Raw genomic sequence first — 26,781 nt, 5'->3', positions numbered from 1 at the left:
TTAATGATTTTTTTTTTTTTTTTAAATGTACAAGGTTGTAATATTTGATTTGGTTCGAATATCTGCACCGAATTGTTGGTTGTTAGGTGGTCTTGAGCCTTCTCAATCTAAAAAGTTAAGTCATGGGATGAGTCTTTTCCTCGCACTTAATAACTGACCATTTGTCCCTTCCACAACCGATGTGGGATAACTCCAACAATCTCTTCCTCACACATCGGGTTCCAAATCAATGGTCCCACGTACCCGATATCCCGGGAAAAATGTTGAATCATGGGTTCTGATACCAGTGTTAGGTGGTATTGAGTCTTCTCAATTCAAAAAACTAACTCATGGGGTAAGACTTTCCCACACACTTAATAATTGACTATCAACTACTTTCATAACTGATGTGGGATAACTCCAACATTAACTTGTGCTGCCAATCAATCGAAATATTTGGTTCGGTTTTGGTTCAAAACATCTTTAAACCTATAGGTTCGTTTCAGTTAGATAAATTCAAGTTTGGTTCGAATGCCTAGACGATGAAAAACCTTACATGGAAACATGAGTTCGCAAGTTCTCTTTTTTTAAAATTCATTCCTTATTAAAAATAAAAATAATAAAAAAAACTCAATATCCAAGTAATCAAAATTAAAACAATAGGTTTTATTTTTGTACAACAAAAATTAGTGTTTTTTTTTTATAAATATTAATTAAGTATATAAAAAAAATATTATCTACGTTAAATTAAGAATTTTAGCTTATACAACTGTTCATTAATTTTATCAAATATTTATTTTCTTATGCATTTAGACGATTAAAATTAAAAAAAAAACATATTAAATATTAGATACCAAATAATTAAATAGTTTATTTTTTTTGATTGACCATTTGTTCAAATTCAATTCATAACTAGTTTATAAAATTAGATTTAAATTTAATGTTCAAGACTTAATATTTAATTTTACCAAATGTCTCTAAATTTAAAGTCTCTCTAAATATTAGTTATTTGTGAAAAAATTTAAATTAAATTTACAATTACAGGATTTTGAACGCGTCCACTTGGATTACGAAGTAAATCATATACTTGCGAAGCACACAATTCTTGCCCCACCTCTCCGCAGTTTACACAACAGCACGCTCATTTTCCATTATCAGCCTCAAAAGACTCTCTCTCTCTCTCTCTCTCTCTCTAGAAGAATCCATCTGCAAAAGGTTCTCCACTGATCTACCCTCGGGCCTCAGCTTAGAGGTTACCCATCTCTCTCTCTCTCTCTCTCTCTCTCTCTCTCTCTCTCTCTCTCTCTCTCTCTCGCTCTCTCTATGTATGTATGTTCTTGCTTTTATTGATTGAGATGCTATGGGGGAAAGAACGATTCTTTATCATTTGGGTGCTCTAGGGTTACTAAAATTTTATTTTATGTGGTTCTTTTGTGGGTTTTTGGTCAGTGTCTGATTGCATGGAATTGAGGTTCTAGACATGGAATTGGAGGCCTCAGTTCTTGATCTAAGCTGCTTTATGCGCAAATGAATTTGGAATTGAATTTTTTTATTAGACCGCAAATCCCCAGAAATCAGTTCAAAGTACAAGCTCGTTTCTTGATAGTTCTGTTTTATTTTACATTTGTTCTTGGAAAGAAACCATAACTCCAAATTGATTTCAATTTTACTGTATCGAGGGTTTTGATTTTTAGCTGGGCACCGAGGAAACTGAGTAGGATACAAATTAAGAAAACTTTTGAACACAATGGTTCTTTGTTGTGCTCTCGAAAAGAATGAGAACACTTATGGTAGCTGTTTTGAGAAATTTGTATTAGGATCCCGTCTTCCGAGTAATGAGGAAGGTTTCTCTTTCCTAAGGTCGTAAATGGTGAAAATGAGTCGTGATTTTTAAGTTCATATATATATATATATACATGTCCGTATTTTCATTTACCAAAGGGCATATATATTTCTTTTGCTCTTTATGATCTGTTTTTAGTTTGCATCTCAGTTAATTTAATGTCAATTAAATTGTATGATGTTGTTTATATCATTATGTACCTCTTATTGGTCAATTTCATATTTGATTTTGTGAGTTGTAATTGTTTTCATATGCAAATAATGATTGATTTACAACCTCATTCATGTTAAATGATCATAAAATGATGTAAAATTGTCAGGAAGATGGGCAGGCATGGAAGTCGAACACTTTATGTGGGTAATCTTCCTGGGGATACTCGTGAGAGAGAAGTAGAAGATATATTTTACAAGGTTTGTTTTTATATTGTGGGCTTTTCAATTTGAATTAAGCCAACTCAAAAATTGTATTCTTTTTCATTTTGTTCTTAATTTAACTTTAGAATTATATTTCTTTGAAGTAATTTGGATTGCCTTGTTTGTGTTGATTAGTGATGTCATTATTTTAGTGTACGGGCAGCTTGAAGTCACATGTGCGATATTGTTCAAGAGACTTCTTGGTTCTACCGTGACTACTTATTCTTCTTTTCAAGTGTTGTTTTATATTTTGTTCTTTTCTCCTTTTCTTATTCAAATGGACAAACAATGTTAGAGATATAAAAATATGCTTTCCATGTTGGGTTTTCTTGAGATGCTAATCTTATAGGACTATAGGAGGCCCTACATCATCTTCTTTTCTGAATGCATTTGCCCTATGATTGGTTAAATTGTGAATGCTAAATGTTAGTTTCTTATTAATTGATAGTGTTGCCTAAATGCAAAACATTGTGATGCATTTATTTATATCTTGGAGAAGTGCGCTTGCTGTAATGTTTCTTGAAAGCTCTTTTGTTTTTATAGGTTATGAAGCTTCTTCTTCTTCTTCTTCTTCTTATTATTATTATTATTATTATTATTATTATTATTATTTTTGCTGTGCCTTAACCAAGTCAATGAAGGCCATAAAATTTGGTATTTACTCCTAGTCCCTATTTGATCCAAGCCTCGTCTATCCATGTATTGTTTGCATCATGGAATATGTTCAAATCTATATCAACTCATCTTAATGTGACTTAAGGTGGGAATGAATGAATGCAGGTGTATCACCATCAAAGAAAGAACTAGATTGGAGGGGCTGCTCCTTCTTTGTTGAAGAATTCTTGTGATATCATGAACTCTATAGTTTATCGTTTTTATAAATCTTAATGTTGTGTAGTCATCTATTTTGTACTTGTTAAGTATGGTTATTTATTCTATTCTTAACTGCTTAGGCTCTTAGCCTCGTGGGCTCTTCAAGATAGGTCATTAGGTAGTGTAATGCATAATTTTCAATTTTGATTGAATGGCCATTTAATTAATTAATTAATTTTTTTTGTTGGGGGGGGGGGGGTTGTGGGTGGGTTGTCAGGGAGGTTGGTATTGGTGCTGGAGGGGCTGTTTAGAGGGTGTTTCATGTAAGCTGATTTTTTACTAAGAAAAAAAGATTTCATTCAATGGGATGCACAATGAGTAAAATTCCAAGGGATAGATTTAGAGTCCTTTGGTGGGACATTCGTGAAGATGATGCTTTTGACATTATTTGTAGGACTTCTTAAACAATCTGCCACACAGTTTACCACACTTTGTTGATTGAATCACACAGGAGTTAACAAGCTGGAAGAACTTTTCTGAACAATAGAGGGGCCTTTCTATATTTTGAGTTCAATATTGGAGAGAGTTTTTCTGTGGGCTGTTGCTCATGGCAGTCCAACTGTCCAACTTTTTTAAGTTTGCTCTAGCTCAGTTTTTTCTGCTGGAAGAGCTTGGTTAAGTGGATCATTAACGATAACCAGCATAAACATAGAAGGGGTAGAAATGGTATGAAATGTTTTGACATATTTTTGATTCAAGAGTACAACACAACGACAACAAACCTCAAGTTCTTCTAGGCGGGGTCGGCTACATGAAGTCTTTTTCTCCAATTCACTCGATTGAGAGAAATTTCCTCTACTAAATCAAGGGCTATTAAATTCTTCCTCACTACCTCATTCTAAGTTATTTTAGGCTTATCCCTACCCCTCTTCATGTTAGAAATAATAACTCACTCACTCCTCCTCATAGGTGCTCTACTTGTGATTCAAGAGTAAGGATTTTTATTGATTGTATTTGGAATTATTTGCAATTCATTGTGGTAATGTTGTCAAATTATGACTGTAGGTAAGTAGGAAATGTGTTGAACATAACTATACTTGATACTCAAATCAAAATAACCAGGGGAGCAGTAGTAGCTATGATTTCCTCCCTAATATCTTGTCAAATGTGTTTAATGCTGAACTTCTAATCTCCAAGGGCTCATATTTTTTAGTTGTTCCACATCATGTTTAGTAATGGAGCTTATTGGGACTAGATATAACTATTGACGATTTGACCTATAAATTCTCCTCAATATTTTTCATTTTCAACGCCAGTGGCTTGAAAAATATTTAGAGACTAACAATTAGTAACACTTGCAGTGCACAATTGATGTCCTTGGCACATGCAGTAATGACAATATTCTGTTTTGCCTTATTTTTTCTATTTATTCTTGGTTCATGCCATTATGCTCATACTATTGGTATGTGAAACTAGAAGCATAATAGTGGCATGCATTTGTGAGCTCCTTTTGGAACAAATGTAGGCACTTGATCATCTTGAGCATAAGTATTTTATTTGGTATTGATATGAGCATGTGGGGAGGTAAATTGGAACAGCGAGTGGTTTGATATTGTTGCCCTATGCTCATATTTTTTTTATCGGTGGTTATTGCAGTATGGACCTATAGTTGACATTGATTTGAAGATTCCGCCAAGACCTCCAGGGTACGCATTTGTTGAGGTGAGTGGAGTTCAAGAATAATAGTAAGATACTGAGAAATAAACGAATTCCCTTTAGTTTATGAGGGTATTTTGAGTATTTATTTAAACTTTAGCCCCAATCCCTTCCTTCTTTTACTTCACATTTTATTAACTCCTCCATAAAACTATGAGAGATTTATATATATATATATATATTTTAAATTTGATAACTTGATGTATATTGCAGTTTGAAGACGTTCGTGATGCTGAAGATGCCATTCGTGGTCGTGATGGTTATAACTTTGATGGACATCGATTACGAGTTAGTCTTTTCTCCATTTTCATTATTATATTATATTGTATTATATATATATATATAAGTGTATATGTATGTATGTATGTACAGTATGTTTATTTGTCTGCGTATCTATGTGTATGTGTGTGTTTTTGTGTGTCTAGTTCTATAGCTTCATAAAGATCCAATCATCTATATTTTTATAGGTTGAGTTTGCTCATGGTGGGCGGGGTTATTCATCATCAATGGATCAGTATAGCAGTTACAGTGGAGGACGGGGACATTCATATGGCAGTTACAGTGATGGTGGTAGCCGTGGAGTTTCTAGGCACTCTGAATATCGGGGTGTGTATTTCTTGTTGGGCTTTCTGTTCTGCATGTTTAATAGAGTTTAATAACGTTCGAAGTTGATACCATACATATGCAATTCATTTGTTTGTTTTATCGAGCAGTTATGGTCACTGGATTACCTTCCTCTGCATCTTGGCAAGACCTAAAGGTGAGCTTGCTATTTCCTCTTTTCCAACATGTGTATGTTTTCTTGAATGTCACTTTGCTTGTTCTTGTTTCTTGTTTTTTTCCCCACTTAATTGTGTGTGAACGAGTGAGTAGTGAACTAGTGGGACCAACTAGTTAACTTTCTTAAAGTTAATGTGTATGACATTTATAACACTCATCCAATTCTTAGGACCACATGCGCCAAGCTGGAGATGTTAGCTTCTCACAAGTGTTCCGTGGTCGCCATGGTAAGTTAAATTCTCATTTGATTTTGATGCCTGCTTCCTTCATTTCCTCTCGAAACTATTAAATAGATATTATTAGAAGAAACAAAATTTATGCATTTGAAACAGGGTTTAATATTTAGAAATATTGTGAATTCCTTTATAAAGGAAGATATTTCCAGTTGGAAAGATTTTGATTAACATTATTTGGGGAAAAAAGAGTTGGATGAATAAAATCTTGAGGTTTTTGATTAGATTATTGAAGGCATGACTGCCTAGTTTCTTCTTCTGCCTAATTCTTTGTACCTTTTGTTCTAACAGATCCCACGATCGGCCTTTAATCCCTGTACTTCTGAAAATAAAGTAAATTTTTGTTAGATAGTTTGGTAGCACTGCTAGACCCAATTTCTAATGACTTAAGCTTTTGGGATAATTGATGATCTAACATAGTGCAGCGCTTTGGCTTTAGGAAGCCTTGGGTTGTGACTTGTATGTGATGTGTGTTTCCCTTTGTCTTTGTTATCGTACTCCCTTGACTGCCCCCCAATGCTTATGATCAATGTTTTAAAAGGCGAAGGCGTAAGGTGACGCATTTTACCCTCTATGAGGCGAGGCGTAAGCCTTAAGGCGCTGAGGCGTATGCATTTTGGGACTGTATTTTTTTAAACAATTAATAAATAAAATAAATTTATATATAGTATAAAAGTGAAAACTGAAACAAATCAAAAGCAGCTGCAGCTTACCTTGAGTTTTAGAGACACTGGCAGAGTCTCGTGGGAGTCTGCTAGGAACAACACTGGAGAGAGAGAGTTGAATACTGGAGTTAGTTCGAGGAGAGACCTCAGATTGTGAAGAGATCTTGTAGCAAAGAGGCTGTAGGGGGTTGCGGAGAGAGACAAGAGGCTGTAGAGGGTCACTAGAGAGAGGCGAGAGGTCCGAATGGGTCGTTAGAGAGAGATGAGATGTAGGAAGGGGTCGTCGGAGGCAGAAGAGAGGTTGGAAGGGGTCGTCGGAGAGAGACGAGAAGTTGGAGGAGTCTTCGAAGCCAGACGCAAGCTTGGAAAGAGACGAGAGGTTCGAAGGGGTTGTTGGAGAGAGACGAGGCGTCAGAAGGGGTCGTTGACTCGTCGGAAAGAGACGGAAGCTTGGAAGAGAAACTTCGTCGAGAGAGGGGGTTTTGACACTCGTCAAAGCTTTATCAGTTTTGTTTACTTTTTTTTTTCTTTTTTAATAATTTAAATCAAGTTGCTCCCAAAAGGCGTACGCCTTCCCATATGAGGCATAAAAGGTGCGCCTTTTGGATTTACACCTTAGGGCATTTTATGCTCAAAATGCATCAAGAGGCATGCCTCACGAATGCCTTTTAAAACACTGCTTATGATTTTGAGATAATTGGTGATCTTGCAACCTTCATGAGCTTAAATCCTTTGTACTTTTTAGGCCATTATCTATTACTCAAACCTTCTAATAGCTATTTAGAAAGTTAGGGACCTGCTTTCGGAAATTCCACCAATTCATGACCGCAACAGATTCCTTATTCACAAACCATAGGACCATGACCTGTTATAATCTCTATCCTGTGATTCCCATCATCAATGAGTATGGGGTCATCAATTATAAAAAAAGTTTATTTGTTTTCCTAATTATTTACCTAGAGTGGGAACTAACAAATGAAAATTATAGATTTTTTTGGTGGGGCGTGTGTGGAGATGCTCCCTTTTTCCCCTGGCTTCATCACCATTCTTGCTGGGTATGGACGTGGATATGCTATTGCTTTTGAAATGATACAACTATTTTTTGTAGTTTATGTATTGTTAGTTTGGGGTCTTGTCACATGTTTTTTTGGCTGTTGATGCGGCCTTGTAATTATATGCCACCTTTGAGTCCTAGGCAGAATGGGCTGGACTTCAGTTTTTCTAAAGCTTATGTTTTTGGTAAAGATAGACAGGTCCACTATATTGTCTTCTCTGTTCCTCTCTCCTAATTATTTATTTGAAGAGTCACAAATGAAAATTACATATTTGTTTGTTTGTTTGTTTGTTTTTTTTTTTTTTTTTGTGTGTGTGGGTGATTCCTCTTTTTCTCTCTAGCTTCAACATCTTTTTTGCCGGGTATGGATGTAATATACAATTGCATTTAAAATGAAATGATACATTTATTTTAAAATAGTTTTTATGTATTATTTGTTTGGGCTTTTGATGTGGTCCAACGACCATATGTGCCCCCACTTTTTATTCCCAAATATAATTGGGTGGGACCAGTGATTTGAAAGGCATGATTGAGGCGCGCCTTGAGGCGATTTTGGCCTAAAACGCACTAGGTGTAAGTGAAAAAGTGTAAGTCCACAAAGGTGTACGCCTCAGGTGAGAAGGTGTACACATCAGGCAAAAAAGCTCACCTTTTTACGCCTCAGATGCAAGGCGTACGCACCTAAAACCCTATCCTCTCTCTCTCTCTTGCAAAGCTTCTTCTCCTTTGCTCTCTAGACGAAGCCTCGACGAAGCTTTGATCTCTCTTTGAAGCCTCCAGTCTTCTCCTCTCTTGACGATCTTCTCAACGAAGCACTCTCTCGATGATTCCTCTCTCGGCGAAGCTTCTTCTCCCTCTTTGACAACTCAACAACTACCTCCAATGATTTGTCCAAGCTAGGTCAACTGCTTATTTTACTATTTTACTTTTTATCCGTCCAACATATATAAAGCAAATTTAAAAGAAAATATTTTTAAATGTATATATAGATATGAGAAATTGAAAAGGATGTGATATTTTATATTAAAAATTGGAATTAAAATATAACTTTTTTTTTACAACTAAAAATCTTGAGGTATGTTGTAGAAAATAATTCTTATTTTAATTTTTAATTTTGTAAAATTATAAAATAATAATTGCATTTACAGTTTTTTCAACATTTATATAAGAAACATAGAAAATATATGTTTTTAAGGATTTGTTAGATAAATATTTAAAAATTAAAAGAAAATTTTATGCTATATATAATTTATTTATTTATTAATTATTTAAACAATACAGACCCAAAATGCTTAGGCCTCAATGCCTTGAGGCTTACGTCTCGCCTCCTTTTAAAACACTGGGTGGGACCATTGTTTTCTAAATTTTATGAGTTTGGGTTAAGGAAGCAAGTCCACTATATTGTTTCTCTTTCCTATCTTCAATTATTATTATTTATATTATTTTCTCTTTAGATAGTTTTTTCTTCTAATTATATTTAGGAAAAAGTTCACTAAACCCTCCATTTTTTTTCTCTAGAAGTACTTAGACCTAGCATTTGAAAAGTGCCTGTGAGGAAGTGACCTCTGTTTACCTTTTTTTTTGGGGTCACTTATCGTACCTCTGTTAATTAGGCATTAATAATTTTGCTAGAATGGTGCTGATGTCATTTTTTATTTTTTTCTTTAGATGCCTCTTTTACTGTCAAAAAGTTCAAATGATGCTTCTCTCTCTATCATCCGCTCTATACTTTGCTCTTGGTCTCCCAATCTATACTATAATATTAAACATGATGAAATTGATGAGAAGCCTCCAAATCCTTAGTCCTAATTTGTAGAACTTTTGAAAATTTTAAATATTTTTTATAGCTAAATACTCATTGGAAATAATTTTGTATACTTTGTTGCTACCAATTGCTTCATAATTTTGATGTATCAAAAAAAAAACAAACTCTCCAATCACTAGCTATGAAAGGAAGCCTAGGTGCAACGGTATGGAAACAACCTCTTGCAAAATTGCAAGTTGAAACTGTATATTATAGATCCACAGTGGTCTGCCTCTTCCCTGGGCCCTGCATATGTGGGAGCTTTGTATACTGAGCTGCCCTTTCCAATCACTAGCTATCTAGGCCCATGCCCCCTTCTTCCCCCAACTATCTGACACCAATTTTGCCAGCCCTTTCAGTGGAGAATCAAATTATATTCTCCATAATTTTATCCTGATATCTCTCGCTTTTTCTCTCCTTAGACAATAAAAGAAGATATGTCAAGAGAGAAAAATAATACAAGCAAGAGAGGACAAGAAATCCTCAATATAGAAAATTAAAACAGAGAAACAAAGCAACCCATACCACAACTGCCACCACCCAAAAAAACTGCTTTTCAAACCCCTCCAATGTAGTTGATAGAGCATTGCAAATTAGCCAATTTCCATTGTTCCATCCTAAGCCTTAATTTGTATCACCATCCAAGCAGACTCCTTTCCCTCTCGATCAGCTAACAGTATTACCCTTCTTAGCCAACAAATTTAGAAGATGAGAATCAAAGACAAGCAAAATACTGGTCTTATTATGCTCATCTTATCTACTTCCTTATCTATTTCAACGTTCCCTCAACCAAAGACTCTCTCTAAATCATACTTTGGAGATGGAAACTGCTAGGAACACTCATAAAATCTGAATAATCTGATTCAATACCTAGTTGTTCATGAACCTCATCTATAAGTAGCCATCCATCATTATCAAAATCACTATCCATATCACCCTTGTCATCTGGTACATCACCCGATTTTTTCTTGCTAGTCAGAATTTCCTCACTGACCGTCATTTTCTAAATCTACTTTTCAACCCATTCAAATCATTGATGTAAAAATTGCCATCACCGTGTCTTTTTAGAAACTTAAATGGCCTCCCATCAGCCCTAGAATGCCTCAATTGAATCAATCGTTTTTACTCTTTTCTTTTGGCCCCAGTGAGTGTAATTATGTGATACTTGACTTTTCATCAACTTGAGGATGTTTCACTTTCACCCCATCCATCCTCACCTTGTCATCACTGGAACTTGCCCCATCTTGATTCCCAATGTTAACAGCTGTGCATTATCCTCCATATGTACCTCCTGACGACCATCTTCTTCAGAAAACCCTCCAGTAAGCTTATTAATCTTTGACACATCCCTTCCTCCATCTCTCAAACCACCAGTAAAAGACTTGTGTTGCTCAGTTGCATTGACCAGCCCATTGGAGAGGAATTACCACAAAGCTGTTTCTTTTCCACCTGCCTGCTCTGTCGAAGACCAAGTATTCTGTGTCCAGATGTTTCAACACCCACTGCCACATGAGCCTCTGCGGCATGTTCTTTCTGCTGAGATAAAACCCGAGTTTGAGGTGTGTTCAGCTAGAAGGTCCCCATTATATTATGGGTCCCCAAGTCTAGAGGGACATGGGCTAGAGAATAAGAGGTGGTCTCATTGCGGTCCGACAAAATCCCTTGCGTATTAGAAAAGCTACAAGCCTGTAAGAAATCCATGAAAAGCCCTTCCATAGTAGTTTCACCTCTACTGCTAATTATCCTATGCAAATAGGCACATCACCCTTGAGGGTGTGTTTGGTTTGTGGCATCTTTCAAGATTCTTAGGAGGCATCTCATTCCCACATTTGTTTGAGCATGGGAATATGATGTGGCAGGAAATAGGAATGTTTTCATTCCTGAATGAAAATATTCCTACAAACAAAGAGTAAGCTTCATAGGAATCCTACTTTTTAGATCAAATTGCAATCGCTATTTTGACTGGTTGGAAAATAATTCCCCTATAGTGTTATCATTCTCTAAAATTATATTTAAAATAATATATTGTTAATGAAATTGAGGTTATTATATTTAAACTAATAATTATTATATTTAAACTAATAAATTTTTAATGAAATCAAAGTAATATTGTTAGTGTGATAATATAATATAATATAATAGTTAATATTTGGATACCATATTGCCCTCAATTATTTTGGTTAATTGATTATTTGAGTGTTAAGTTTTTTTAAATTTATGATTGTTGAAAATTTTAGGACATGGATTTAATAAGTAGGTATTCTTAGTAGGTTTTTGTGCTGAAAATATAATTATTCTTCATGTATTGGTTAGGCACATGTCAAGAGTGTAATGGTTATCTTCTTGAAATGCGATTCCCATGTTGAATCAAATATTGACTTGGGAATCTTAGGAACATTCCTAGGAATCTTACAATGCGAACTAAACAGAAATATTCCCATGAGACCAAGGTTTTTAGAATCGAGATCCTACATAGGATCGTTAGGAGGGAACGCAGGGTCGGATCGTGGATTGTAAGATTCTACTCACAATGTAAAATAAATTGAAATTTTATATATTTGGAAATTTATGACAAGTCTCAATAAAAAATAATCCTCAAAACTTGGTAGTAAGTTTAAAAAATTAAAATAAATTTTAGGAATGTAGCTAGCTTGCTAGCTAGCACCTACCTGAGTTTTTCCTTCAACAATTTTGAACCTTAAAAAAAAAAAAAAAATCTAAGTAGCCTGACAACTCTCAATAAAAAATAATCCTCAAAACTCTCAATAAAAAATAATTCTCAAAACTTGGTAGCAAGTTTAAGAAATTAAAAGAAATTTTAGGAATGTAGCTAGCTTGCTATTTAGCACCTAGCTAATTTTTCCTTCAACAATTTTGAGCCTTCAAAAAAAAATTAAAAATCCAAATAGCCTGAACTGCAAAGTGCTCTGCAAAGGGCAGACTGTTGCTAACTTATTTATTTAATAATTATAATTAAAAAGAAAAGCAAAAGGAACGAAGAGAAGAAGAAAGAAGAAATTGCTAATCTTAATTCAATGAAATGATGTAAATTTCTTAGTTTCCGCAGTTTGTCATCAGCCCATAAGAAGAAGAAGAAGGAGAAGAAGGAAAAAAAAAAAGGAAGAGGAAGAACTTTCTGTTAGTTGCAAAAAAAAGAAAAGGAAAAGAAAGCTATATGCTCTTTGCTTTGGGAAAAAAAGATAGGTCTCTGGCTTGTCAATAATAAAAGGGGGAAAAAAGAGAGGAAGAAAGTAAAAAGAACTACAAGATAACACATAACTGCTACAAGCCTGCAACTTTAAGCTCTCAGCCTGATTGTGCAACTCCCTATTTATTGAAGCTCTCAACTAACCTCTATTATTGCTGGAAGAAGGAATAGTCCAAGCATACCGATAGACAACCTTGGATCTGTCTATCTAGAACTCTAAGCTCTTAAGAGAGCTTTCAATTTTAAGAAAGAAACCTTTCAAGAGATGCTCATTTGCTCTCTTTACTTGGATTGAAAAAATCCTAGAACATGCTTGTTATGTTGCCTTAATTTGATGCATTTAGCCAACTGGACCAAATTTTATGTCTATTGCAAAAGTAAAGTGTTTAGGCCAATAAAAATATATATTGGGCCTTTTTTGTTAAAATCCTAAATAGGAAAAATCCATATTCCATTGCAAAAGTAGGATCGATAGGATCGCAAGTAGGATCGAGATCCTAAGATCCTAAGGTTCTAGATAAGATCCTACTAGGATCCTACTTTATTGAGATTTTACTTAAGATCCGGATCGATTAGGCAAGTATGGATCATAGGATCGTAGAATCGCACAATACAGATTGGGATTTTGATAACCATGCATGAGACATGCATCCAATCCCATGGAAAGAGATTCCAGGGAATATCATTCCATGGGAATATTTTTTGATTCCTCAAATCAAATGCCCCCTAAAAGCACATGGTTATTCTCCAATAGTAGAAAAGGGCAGCCCGGTGCATAAAGCTCCCGCATATGTGGGGTCTAGGGAAGGTACGGACCACGATGGGTCAAATAAATTGTAATGTTAAGGACCTTGGCCCAACCCTAGCAAAGCCCACCTACTTTCAGCTACACACTTGATTGCCTCTTCCCCTTGCAAACCCTAGTTTCCTTAGAACCTCTTGGATCACCATTCATTGCCACTGTAGTGCTCAGCATCTGCACATTGGTAACTTCCAAAACTCCTGAATCACATCTTACCTTTGAAGTGCTAGAAAGAAATTCATTCCAACTCTGACAATCGTGATTCCCAAAAGGTCGAGTCTTGACTTTGCTTGTTTCCTCCAACCCCATAATCACTTGCAACTCTTGTGGAAATCTACGCCAACCTTCCCCTTCCACTGCACCAAGAATGAAGATTGAATTACCCTTGTCATTTGATCATAGACCTCTAGTAAAAAAAATCCATAATTATTTGATTTAATTGCCACCAATATTGTAAGGAGAATGACTTGGTCCAACACCTTGATAACAACAAGGGCAAACACTTGCAAACCCGTCTAGTTGCCGATTAGGTGATCCTTCAGCCCCGTACCCCACCTTTTCCAAGTGAACTTGTGGATTTGTCTTCTTGTGGAAGTTCTCTTCCATACCCAGATTTGAAAGGATCCATCAAAGTGAACCACAAAACCTAGTAAATAGAGTGTTAACAAGAGAGGCCACTTCCTTTAGGATCCAAATAATCTTAGATATTAGAAGTTGACACTTTAAAATGTTTAATGCTGGCGTCACCTATTCCCTACCCAACCTCTAAAATCTCCGACAATTCTTGTAGGAATAAACTTATACACATCAAAACAGAAATAAAAGAGAATGCTGAGTACTCTATTCCTACATATTCTATTAATTGGGAGTAGTACTAGGTAGATGCGGTAGCACTAGTATCATTAGTTTCTTCTATGTTTGAAATAAAGCCTAATGGTATAACACTATTTTTTAATTTTTTTTAAAAATAAAACCTATTTTATTGATTAATTAAATATTCACTGAAAAGTCTATAATATATATAAAACAAGATGAAATGGATGAGAAGCCTCCAAACCTGCAATCCTATTTCTAAAATTTTTGAATTTAAAAATAATTTTAAACTAAATTTTCGAAATTTGCTAGTACATCATTTTGGTGTATTTAGAAAAATGACACCACTCCTGTCACCAGTTGTCTGGGCCCGTCCCTTGCTCTCCCGCCAACAATGGAGAGAGCCAATTTCACCAGCCCTTTGAGCAGATAATCAAAGTTTACATTCCCCCCCCCCCCTCTCTCTCTCTCTCTCTCCATTCCCATTTTGCCAGTATCCATCCTGCTGTCTATCCTACACACACTTTCCAAACGGCATGCCACTTTATTTTTCTAGCATTTAATATTTTTTGAAAAAATAAACAATATTTTTCATTTATTATTAAATGTTTATTTAAATTTATATTAGTCGAATTAATTTATGGATATAAAATTTATCAAGACAAAATATTGAAAATTCAATTACTTGATCCAACCAGATTTGTAGTCAAGCCTGTTTTTAAGCCCCCTGTCATGCCCACAAGCATGTCTCTAGAACATTAAGAATTTAACACTGTAAAGAGATGCATTCAAAATATTCTAGAGAGGCTAGTTTCTGTTGTCACTAATTGATTCATGCTTAATAAAGTTTAATGATGGAAAGTTTTATCATGACTTAAATTTATTATCAAACCATACCTTAAATTTCCAAAAACAATGCCTCCCAAAAAAAGGTGAAATTGATTCACTCTAATCCACTTGTTAGCACAATTTTTGGACATAAGTAGAGCATCTCCCATCCAAAAAAAAAGTGGGGGAGTTCTAGTGGGGTTTTTTCTTCTCCTAATTTTTCAGCTATGGAAGGGAGGAGGATTGAAATTTGCTTCAACTCTTGTGTTTGTTTTATTGGGTTGCATTTATTTATAGGAATAGAATAGTTATGATAGAAGAATTTGATCGTTTGTATAAATAATGTTATTCCATAAAGCAACTGACAATCTAAAATTATCTAATGGGAATGCCTATTCCTTTTCTCTCAATGTATTCCATCTTTTTCCTATAAATTTCTAGTCTGCAAACCAAACATAAACTCAGTTTTGGCCATGGTGACTACGTTGTTTTTAATTGTTCGCAATCTGATTGCACCGAGCAATGCAATGCCCAATAATGCGTTAAACAAATTTCTCTGAAAGAAGTTTGCCGACATTCAACTTTATTGACATTAAACTCAAAGATTTTGCCCATATTGGGTTTTGCGGCGGTGTTTGGTAAAATCAAGTGTTAAGTGTTGAATACTAAAATCAAATATGATTTTGTGAACCAGTCTAAATTGAACTTGAACCATTTTCTAAATCTAAATACTGATTTATGTGAACTATTTGGTATCTAATATGTGAATGTATTGATTTTCAATTTCATTCTTCTCAATTTTTTAGGAGCATAAATATTTGATAAAATTAACAATTATATGAATGAATTTTTTTAACTTAATATAAATACTATTTTATTTTCATATATTTAACTAATAATTATAATTCAGAATAAAATAATTTATTTTTATGCAAAAATAAAATTTATTATTTTAATTTTAAAAATTCGGGTAATGATTTTTTGTCATTTCAATTTTTGGAAGGGATAAAATTGGAAAAAGGCCTTTGAATTTCCCACTTAATGAACTAGATGTGTTTTCAAGTCTGATTTTACCAATGTAATGTCTGACTGATTCACGTTTTAGTGAACCATTTCAGACTTAAGCTATTCAAATCAAACAAACACCCTCTGCATTTATTGGTGCAATTACGTTGGCAACAATTTTATAACAATGTTCACCGGCTATAGTTTTGGTCTTGTAACAACCACTGCCAAGATTAATAGTGAAAACAACCGTCAGTTCCTCCCTTCCATGATTAAAAAATTAATGAAAAGACTGCTTTGACTTTCCCAAACTTGTTGGTTTTTTTTTTGGTCATACAAATTTTAAGGCCTAAACATTTGGATAGTTATAGAGAGAGATGTTACTTATGCCCGTTGACATTTGGGTTGGACTTAATGGATTTCTTTTTTTTTTTTGGAAGATTTTTTGAAAATTTAAGGTATCGTTTGATAATAAATGTATGAGTTATGCTAAAATTTTGCCATTTGTAAACTATATTAAGCACGAAGTAAGTAACAATCTGCATCTTTCTAAAATGGTAAGAGTATCTAAAATGTTTAACATGATTTAAACATTAGATGCTCGTGGGGCATGAGAGAAGAGTTAGAAAGAGGCTTGATTGGGCTATTGTTGGTTGACTTAAAGTAAATAAAATTTGTAAGTCTTAATTATTTTTCTATGTATAAATTGATTTCACCAATGAATAAATATATTTAACTTATAAAAAAAATAAGATTTATTTTTTTAAAAGAAATGTTAAATTGTAGAAAAAATTAGGGCAGTATCATTTAGAGAGACAAAGAAAGAGAGAGAGATAGAAAGAGAGGGAGAGAGGGGTGGGGGGGAGAATGATGAATGCTGTTGGTAAAATGGGGAAAGGAAGAGTGAAACTTGGTTTCTGCTAGAATGATGAGTGAAATTGGTGCTGTGTAATTGGGTGGATAGCAAAGATGGGCCTAGACAGCTGGTGATTGGAGTGTTGTGTTATTATTATTTTGTTACAAAAATTAATGTAATGGTGAATAGCATCAAAGAATACAAAATTCTATCCAATGCGAATTTAGGTAATTATTATTAAAAAAAATTCTAGAATTTAGGATTGGGAATTTGGAGTCTTCTCATCCATTTTGTTCTCTTTTATATTATAGTATATATATATGATTATAAATTTTGCAGTGTCTTATGATAAGAAATAAATAAAAGTAAACTTATCATGGTCCTATCTTTAGTTTGATCATTCTTTGTAATTTGTATGTTAATTCCCTAGGATGTTTCTATAATTTTATTATTCTTATGGATGTATGGTTCTTTTTCTCATATGTTTGCTCTCTTTTATTTATTGGCTTTTTAAATGTTACGGTTGTAGATGAATTTTGAAGGATAGAGCACATCATTAATTTTAGCATATGTCAAGGTGATTGGGGGGAAAAAGATCTAACACTAGACTGACTGTCTAGGACTGATGCTAACACATATATAGAAAAAAAAAATGCATTGAATGGTTAAAAATGTTTGGTGATCAGCAAATATTAATCCACTTCTAACCAAAATGTCATTATATTATGCCATCTTTGTTTGAGTAATCCCAACTCTTTGGGCATGCAATGCACCCTTTTGAAAAATAAATCAAGAAAACTATAGCATTATTCCAAAGCTTTGACTCTTTGCTATATATTGCTAATTCATAAAAATATAAAGAAATTACGAAAAAAACTTATAAAAGCCATTATCAAACCCCAACATTTAAGCCGGTCATCCCTCATAAAATCTTGTCTACACATCCCAAAGCATATAATTCTGTGAATACTTGAAATAAATGAAAAATTGTCTACATGCAACTCCAGTGGTGCCATCATGGGCTTGTGATGACGTGCATTATTTACTATATTTTAGTCCTAGATCATGAATTATTACCTCAACTAATTTCATACAAATAAGAAACACTAATTCAATAATCATGCAAATTTAAATAACTCTATTTTTTGCCTGATTTTGAAAATCAAGATGAAATAATTATTTGTGAGAGATATATTTGTTGTATTTTCCTTCCTTGACAGTTTAGTCAATTGAAAAAACATAATAAGGCTAACTTATTGTAATTAAAAGTACATGGAAGTAACATTTTGTATTTGCTATAATTTAATTGAAAATTAATCGGACATATTAATTAAGGATTACCTGAAAATTTATGAAACATATTATCCACCCATGACATGGATTAGTGCATACATTTTTGTCATTAATAATATTCTACTATAACAATGCTAAAACATATACTTATTTATTGTATAATTTCTATTTGAATTTTTTAAGAACACATTTTGTTTATTGTAGACTTATAATACCAAACAATGTTTTAAAAGGCGAGGTGTTTTAGCCCTTAGAGGCGAGGTGTAAGCCTTAAGGCATTGGGGGTGTGAGCCTGTTGAGAATTTGTTTTTAAGATAAAAATATGTTAAATAAATTATACATATTTTTAAAATAAAGAAAAAATTAAGAAAATCACAAATGTAGTGTAAAAAAAAAAATAGATATACTTTGCAAACTACTTGTTGGTCATTCAAAATTTGCTAACTTGAATCTATAACATAAATCATGACAAGAGATAGCTATATTATCACAAATTTCAAACTATTTTCATGATCTAAGATGCAACTGTTTGTTATTTTGGTAAAGTTGAGGTTCAAGAGTTTTAGAAATCAACTTATATTATGGTATTCCTTTCATGCAAACATGTAGTTAAAATTTTCTAACAAATTCTAACTTGAGAGTCACACACCCAAAATGCATAAGCCTCAACTAAAAAGGTTCAAAAGGCGTGCCTTTAAAAAAATGTGTAAGCCTTAGCATGCAATGTGTTAGTCTTTTTGGAATTTGATAGTTTAGATTGAGCCTCAAGGCATTTTAGGCATTCCTTGCCTTGAGACAAGCCTCGATTGAGCTTTTTAAAACATTGATACTAAAATAAAAGATGGAGGATAGCCTTTTACCCCTTCTCAAAGTTCAATATACGCATTTTTATTTTCAATTAAATCTGAAAATAGTTTTATTCAATTTTATCCTTAAATTATTATTTAATTATATTTTAATTTAAAAATATAATTTTAAAAACTTGTGCATAGCATGGATTCTCTACTAGTTAAATGCAAAAAATGAAATGGTCCAAGTCCACTACACCATAATCTGGAGCAGAAACAGGGCAAGAGCCTGTTGAGTATGGTCAAATCATCAATTGGTTCCAGTGAACACTGCAGCAAGATCGTTAACTGCTCAGCTTCGGTTTTGTCCAAAAATCCTCTGTTCTTCTACCTGCTCAAAATCCGAACCTTAGTACCAGGTATTCATGAGGTTAAATGATTAACTATTTTTCTAGAACAAAAACAAATTACTATTAGACCAAATTCTTAATTTCCTGCAAAAGAGGATTTGCCCTGATGATGGAAGTTCAATATATGGTTTTTGGTGGCAGTTGCATCTAGCGCTAGCTCATGATGAATATGGTATCTGGTTGTTACCAATGGGTATTAGGAAAATAAGAGAAATCAGGGGAAAAGAATAAATTTATTTTCCTGAAACTGTCTTAGTTGCTTTTTGGTATTGTTTTTTTTTGGGCATTATGATGAAGAAATAGGTGATGATAACCGTGTTTTACTGCATTGTTAATTTTCTGTTCTTGTTGTTAGTCTTTGGAAAAAAGATTTTTTTTTTGGCTACTTGCCACAGTATTTAATATCCAAAGTTCACTTTTGCGTATCAAAGCATTCTATGCCTAATTTTTCATAAGAAAATATAATAAAACGGCCATTTTATTCAGAAAATTTTCTTAAGTTTTGAAAAAGAGTCATTTGGAAATATTTTTAACATTTTTCAATTTCCATATACTACAGGATGTTTTTTGAAAATTGAGTGAGTTTAAAATATAGTAATTAAATAATATAATTATAATTAAGTTCTATTTGTTATCATAATATTTTCTAATTTGCATTCTCTTGCATTTTCAATATTCTAATCATTTTCTAACTGATATATATTTGATTCAAGGAAAAAATGAACATGCATTTGCTAGTTTTCAGTTTTTAGTTTATGTTCCTAATATATAGTTTTTTGTTTCTAGTTTTTGTTCCTATATTTTTTTACTGTGATATCAAATAACCCCTTGATTAGAAACCAAACAAAATGCTGATTTCCCACAGAGTTGGTTAAAAGATAATTACATCAATCAAATCTCAAACACTGGCTATCTAATTTGGTGCTTGAAACCAAGAAGAATTGATATCTAATATGAATGTATCAAATAGAAACTGGATTGTGCAAGGCAAGAAGAGCACTATCTTAAACTTCTTTAGATATGATGCTGTGCATTTGTTGTTGCTGTTAGAAGCAGAGGAAATGGAATAGTGAAAATAGTCAGGGCCATGTTCTCCAGAATTTGTTGTCAGACATTGAGGGGGATTTACTGTTGGCCAGATCAGTCATGTACCTGCTGTGCTTGATCTGCCTTTATTGGCACTTAATTTGAAAGTCAACATTGAAGAATAATGTTGAGATACCCCAACCTTTTGTTGGAAATCTAAAATGACTGAGCAAGGACCAGAGAAAGAAGTGATGCAAGGGAATGATGCACATAGAAGTTTAAGAAAAAAAAAACAAAGAAGTTAACAACCATCATGAACAGTGGAGTTCTGCAGTACTTTTCAAAAGTCTAGGAAGCTCAGTTTTTTTTTCTTTTTTTTTTTGGGGGGGGGGGGGGGTTGGGGATGATTAAAACCAGGGGATTATTTTGCCGTTATTTTATATTTAAGCTGGAATTTAGTATCAAGCTAGCATGCTTGCTGGAACGTGAGGAATCAAGAGAGCTAGGAGTCACAGAATATGATTCTAGGCATTTTCTAATATTAAAAGGCACTGTTTTTAAAAAATTATTGATTGTTCACCAGCAGGACTGAATTCATGTCCAGTTTGGTTGCTTGGTTACAATTTTTGGTCATGATATTTGTTTTTTTTCTTGGAATAGTTTTGTATATCAAACCAAACCAAACCAAGCCGAATAATGAGATTACTGAATATTTTTTATTCACTATTTTAATGTAAATTTATACATAAAAAACTGAACTTAACCCAAGTGAGACTGCTGCTCTACAGCAAACAGAGGGTAACATGTAGGAAAAGATTTTGGGAAGAAACAATGGGGGTTTCACTCCTTTACTAATGCCCCCTACATCCCATTGTGTTTGTGTGTGTGTATGTGTGTATTCCTATCATGATGGGCTTCCCATAACAGAATGAAGCCTTGGGCTCCTCCTTGGAGTCCTTTTGATATTTCTACTCTTCCTTGGCTCAAATTGAATGTGCTTAAAATATAGACATTTTTTAAAACTTTAATGCAATGGAATTTCTTAGTTTAAGAGACTGAATAACAGGTAAAATAACCAACAAAACTGAAGTGGAAAATCAACTGTACTGGGTTTGTGGTCTTTTTAGTTTATGGGTTGTGGACCAGTAATTTATTTTGATAACCAAGTTGATTTCTGTCTATTTTTAGCAGAACCTGAACCAAATGAAGTGATTACATCCCAACATATTAAGGATATTTTTTATTACTTTAATACTATCATTTGTGACTAAGATCTATTACTATGAGAAGGATTGGTTTCATACTGCATTGCTGCTGCATTAATCTTTTTCCTCTATTATGTTGTTATTAGGACAAGAACTCTCACGATGGGATGGATTTTGGCTGAACTTAATGGCATGTTTCTTCCCAATTGCGATCATTTTTGTCATTTTGTTTGAGTTCAATTAGGCTGTTTAGTTTGCATATTTTAGAACTTTAAAAAACGGGTGCACGTAAATCTCTCTCTCTCTCTCTCTCTAGAAAACTTTATGGTTCTAATATTTTTGTCACAAAATTCTGTAGGTGTCTATGGAGTTGTAGATTACACAAACCATGAGGATATGAAATATGCAGTAAGTTGATGTAGCTTACTTGTTAGTTTTCCTTGTTATTCTTTTAGTATGTTTTAATTTGCATCCTGAAATGACTTCTCTCTCTCTCTCTCTCTCTCTCTCTCTCTCTCTCTCTCTCTCTCTGTGTTCAGATCAGGAAACTTGACGATTCTGAATTTAGGAATGCATTTTCTCGATCTTATGTCCGGGTATTATGTGCTGAGTTCATTATTTTGAATTTTGTTCCATCATTTATATGTGCATTATTCATAATTATTTGGCTTGTATATAGGTGAGGGAGTATGATTCCAGAAGGAGCTTATCCAGGAGTTACAGTCGTAGTGTATCTAGGTCAAGAAGCAGAAGTTTGAGCCGCAGCCATAGCTATGATAGCAGGAGCAGAAGGTTTTAGTCATTTTTTATCCTCAAGTTAGGCTTCAAATGTGATCCAAATATATATTCATATTGATCAGTGAATCACTATGCAGCAAGTCTCCAAGGGCTAAATATTTACACCGTTCATTATCTAGATCTCGATCAATGTCTGTTGCCTCGCGTTCCTTTTCAGGGTCATCTTCTCGTACTTCCTTAAGGTATTATTTTTTCATGTTGAAATATGAATGATTTGATTCTTCATTCTTGGTTTATAATTGCAGTCCTACTAGCAGGAATTTTATGTTAAATTGATTGCTAGGCCGCTGACCCATAAAAAGTTTGTTGCATTCCTTCCCCTGTTTTGCTTTCCTTCTAGTGCATTATCTTCGTTTGCAATGCTTGCCCACTCAATACCTGACTTTTTTGTATTATTTGCTGTTGATGGCAGTTCATCAAGTGCTTTAAAATCAACTTAATAATATCAATATTACCCTCTGAGTTTGGAAATTCACTGTAGTTTAGGTATGGCAGTATTGGATATCACTTGGGTTTTGATGAATTGTGATGCTGCCGCTTTTCTTTTATTTCATATATAAGCTAATTTGTAACTACTATTTATTTTGGTGGAGGGCTTATATGACTTATTAACTTGGTAGTGCCCCTATTTTATCAGTTTTCAACTTGAATTTATTTCTTACTGTTTTATTTTATCTCCCCTTTCTCCCTCTGAGATCTTCCTTGGGTTCAGATCGTGTCAATTTTGTCATACTGGAGCATCACATTTTACTGAACTTTGTAACAACCATGTTTACTGTGCAGTCTGCTAAACTGTTATTGCCTGAAGTTGCATTGAATTGCACTGTGCTGCAGCACTGCAGAGCAGATTATGGACTTAACCTTTCCCACTCATAATTTTAAATTGCTAGCTTGTTGCATCACAAATTTGTGAATTTAATAGAACCATTTATTATTTCTGCCTCTACTTGGGGCATGTGTGAGCACCCCACAAATAAGTGTTCTCATTCCATTTTATTCCATCTAGCACCTGGAACTATTCAGTTTAATCATAGGAGTCCATTTACATGGCAAAATCCTGTTTGTTATTTTTTATTTGTTTTGATTTTGCAATTTTAGCCCTTCTTTTTAATCATGAATCATCGAGCAATGGTGCCTGAGTCAGACCATTCCAACAGGATTAATTTGTGGCTTTTTTGTCTTAATTCCGTTGAAGAAGCAAATTATTTCACTTCTTAGGATGTCGTCTAAATGCACCATCCGCTTGATTCAATGCCATATTTCAAGGTTTTTTGTTGTCAGAATGGCTTGTTGTTCCATAGACTTGCTGTGCTATCGTTATTAATCTTTACAGTTGGATGGGGGTTGTTGTGAGAGGGCATGCTGAATTGCCAGTTTTTGTTCCTTGTTTTACGGAGGTTGTTGCCTTGTTTGTTTTCTAGATATGGCTTTTTGCGGCAGTCTGGAATTGCATGTTAGGAACTTCTTGGGACATGGTGCTCTGATGCCTGCAACTCTTTAGGTTGTGGAGGTATGCTGTTTTGTCAATGAGCACCTTGAGAAAAACATAATGATAACCTTGCTTACATTATTTTAGACATGAGCATGCCATCCAGAGCTAGACTGGGACAGTGAAGATGGTTGCAATTCTAAAGCTGGATAAGCAGGAAGTGTTGAATTAAGTGCCACCGGAACCAAGTGCCCCAAACATGCTGGATGGTGGTATAAATAAAATTTAAAATTTACTTCAACAATGTCACACTATTAAATCTTGCATTCGGGAACCTTTGTAGCCTCTCTTCCTCTAGTACCATCGAATCTAATGGTTCACTTTGGTTATTTTTTCTTCTTTTATTTGGTCGTTTGAGTTCTTGGAACCTGCAATCATCGCTTTCGCGATGAGGCAGTTAAGATTCTAATAATTGAGGTCAACACTTTTACCATTTTATGCTGCTAAAAAGGATTTATGGAACTCTTGGTTTTTCTTTTGATATTACAAGTCCTTGTGTGGTGGCACCTGTGCCAAGACTTCCATTTAGCAGAGGCATGACACTAGTCTGTTTATTGCTTCTAGAGTTATATGGTTGTTTCTCTTTTTCCTTCTAATTTTGATTGTTGGGATTCTTGCTGTGGGAATGGTGCTGGGGCCTTTGGGTCAATGGGCCTGAAATATTGTGGATAATAAGCTGAATTGTTTCTTGGAAATTTTGACAGATCTCGGTCCAGATCATTATCTCCGCTGCCATCTGTGAGTAGTATTTCCACCACCCCCCTCCCCCACCCCCCTCCTCGGGCGTGCGCGCACGCGTCTGAAAATAAATTTCATTGGAGTTAAATATATGCTTTTCTCATTTCATTACAAGCCAGTTTACTAAATTCAATACTATGCAGCCTCCCCGCATGAAACATAGGAGTGAACGTCACCGAAGCAGGAGCTTGTCTCGGTCCCATTCGCCTTCTGTACTTTCCCCTCCTCTTTCTCTCACGCACACACTTCTATTTTTGTTGTTGAGTCAGATTAGTACCTTTTGTTTGCATCAAATCAAAATGGGGTTTGACTCTGGCTGTGATTGACAGGGGAGGTCGTATTGAAGCAATTTGAGGATTCTAGGAAGCATTGGCGGTAAGGACATGTTTTGACGGTGCCAAGAAGGTCTTTTAACTTAGAATTGGGATGTCTTACTAGCCAAAGGACAAGCTAGCTAGATAGATATACATAGAATTCTTTTATAATTTTCCTTCTGGTTGAACAATCTTCGATGGTGTTCTGCAAAAGAGATTGTATGGTGTGCTCTTTCAGTAGTCATCTGAGCATATGTTGGCTTATCTAGTGTACTTTCAGGACAGGAGGGTGGTCTATACATGCGTCAAGTCTTGACAGGATTATCTTATTAGCTTATCAAAAAGAACTTACCAAACTTAAACACAGTAGCGGAGCATAGTTGCATGGCTGGTTTTTTTATTGCTAGTGTTTTTGGTGAATTCTCTGGTTTAGCCTTTGCTATTTTAATAGCTTAGTATATAATCAGTCTTCACCTGGCTTCTGAGATGATATTTCCTTTTTGTCATTGCTTTGTGGATTGTCTGCAGTAAATGACCCATGATCCCATTTTTTGGTATATGGCTGAAGGGTTGTGGTGCAGCTTAAAGGACCATAAGATTTGTGGATGATTGCTAGGCCTGCTGGCCAACCTTTGCAAAGCTGCTCCTGCCCTCTACTTTACACCAATACTTACATGTAATGCTCAGTGAACAAAGCTCCCAAGGCGGGGGATTTTGGGGTGGAAGGAAATAATTTAGTGATGACAAAAAATTGAAGCATTCTAAGAAATTTTATTTTATAGTAATTATTATGTTAAAGTAAATAAAATCTCAAAAATCTGCATAGTTCATCATAGGTTTATTTTATAGGTGTAGTAGTATAAACGGATAGAAATCTCATTTATAATGATTCAAATAAACGGACAGAATGGTATGGGCGCACATTTTAGTTAATTGAGAATATAAACCCGGTGGCTAAACTAGGCATGAGAAGCTAATGAGAATACCCCAAGACTAACGTGCATTTGAATTTTGAATCCTTAGTGCTAACACATGGCATCTATTTTAGCATTTAGTAACCATGTAGAACTTTATTTGTAGACATAGCTTGCATATTTTTTCTAGCTTTATATTACTTTTAAAATTCTTTGAAAGGTGCATATAGAGGTCATGGTGGAAATAATAGCTATGCTAAATTTTTGTATTGATGCAGTTGTGAGCGAGTGTAGAATAAGTGATGATTGGAACGATGTAGATAGTTTTGATTTGGATGATGAATTGACAAAAGTTTGGGGGGGAAGAGGAAGAATTTTTATTTTTTATTTTTAAAAAGAAGAAAATAAAAAAAGGCTTAACACAAACATTGATTCATACAAGGCTCTACTTTTCCAACCTAAATTTCAATTCATTATTGAACCAAGTAAACCCTCTAAATCAAATGATAGTGGAATGACAAAGAAGTTTATTGTTTTCATCCCCACTTCTAAGCTTTTCAAAATTTAATTTGAGGTTAGGTTAGGATTTTCAACCAAGGAGAAATTCAAGAAAATTGTCAACCATTCAACTGTAATGGGTATCTTATCAAGTTTATTAAAAGTGATGCCAAGAGGTCACAATCTTAGTGTAAAAAATTGAGAAGAGCTTTGTATATATCAATCCTCATGGGTCGGCAATTCTATTATTCATGGAAATAATAATAATAATAATTTGGAGGGCTTTGTAGCCAAGTGGAAAAAGAAAGAAACCCATACATGTGGGAAAGGATAAGGTTGTGTTCCTCATTACATGAGTAAGTTATAAAATTTAATTTCACAAGATGAGTTTCTAAAGAGATAAAGCAAATTGACATATATGAGTGAGCATCAATTTAATTCAAAAGTTTTAAGTTATTAGGTTTTAACCCCAATCATGTAGACAAGTCATCCATCT

General features: G+C 34.2%; 1 protein-coding gene across 6 annotated transcripts; it reads left to right on the top strand.

Moving 5' to 3' along the window:
- Positions 1-1,055: 1,055 nt before the first annotated feature.
- Positions 1,056-25,239, top strand: LOC131153432 (serine/arginine-rich-splicing factor SR34-like). Of its 6 annotated transcripts, none has more exons than XR_009136224.1 (15): positions 1,056-1,231; positions 2,142-2,232; positions 4,705-4,770; positions 4,978-5,052; positions 5,232-5,370; positions 5,478-5,524; positions 5,714-5,771; positions 21,893-21,942; positions 22,074-22,130; positions 22,214-22,326; positions 22,410-22,514; positions 23,754-23,842; positions 23,909-24,033; positions 24,526-24,559; positions 24,703-24,772. XR_009136224.1 is itself a non-coding variant. In XM_058105723.1 (14 exons), the coding sequence occupies exons 2-14, from the start codon at positions 2,146-2,148 to the stop codon at positions 24,901-24,903; spliced, it is 915 nt and encodes a 304-aa protein (XP_057961706.1). In that variant the 5' UTR covers positions 1,056-1,231; positions 2,142-2,145; the 3' UTR covers positions 24,904-25,239. The 6 variants fall into 6 exon arrangements, 3 of the variants coding, with proteins under 3 accessions (XP_057961706.1, XP_057961705.1, XP_057961708.1); XR_009136225.1 differs by having other exon boundaries at positions 1,099-1,231; positions 23,754-23,833; XM_058105723.1 differs by lacking the exons at positions 23,754-23,842; positions 23,909-24,033 and adding an exon at positions 24,889-25,239 and having other exon boundaries at positions 24,703-24,771.
- Positions 25,240-26,781: the final 1,542 nt, after the last annotated feature.

This window comes from Malania oleifera, chromosome 4 (assembly GCF_029873635.1).
Source record: "Malania oleifera isolate guangnan ecotype guangnan chromosome 4, ASM2987363v1, whole genome shotgun sequence".
NCBI classification, from domain to species: Eukaryota; Viridiplantae; Streptophyta; class Magnoliopsida; order Santalales; family Ximeniaceae; genus Malania; species Malania oleifera.
This window is presented reverse-complemented; position numbering and strand designations above follow the sequence as displayed.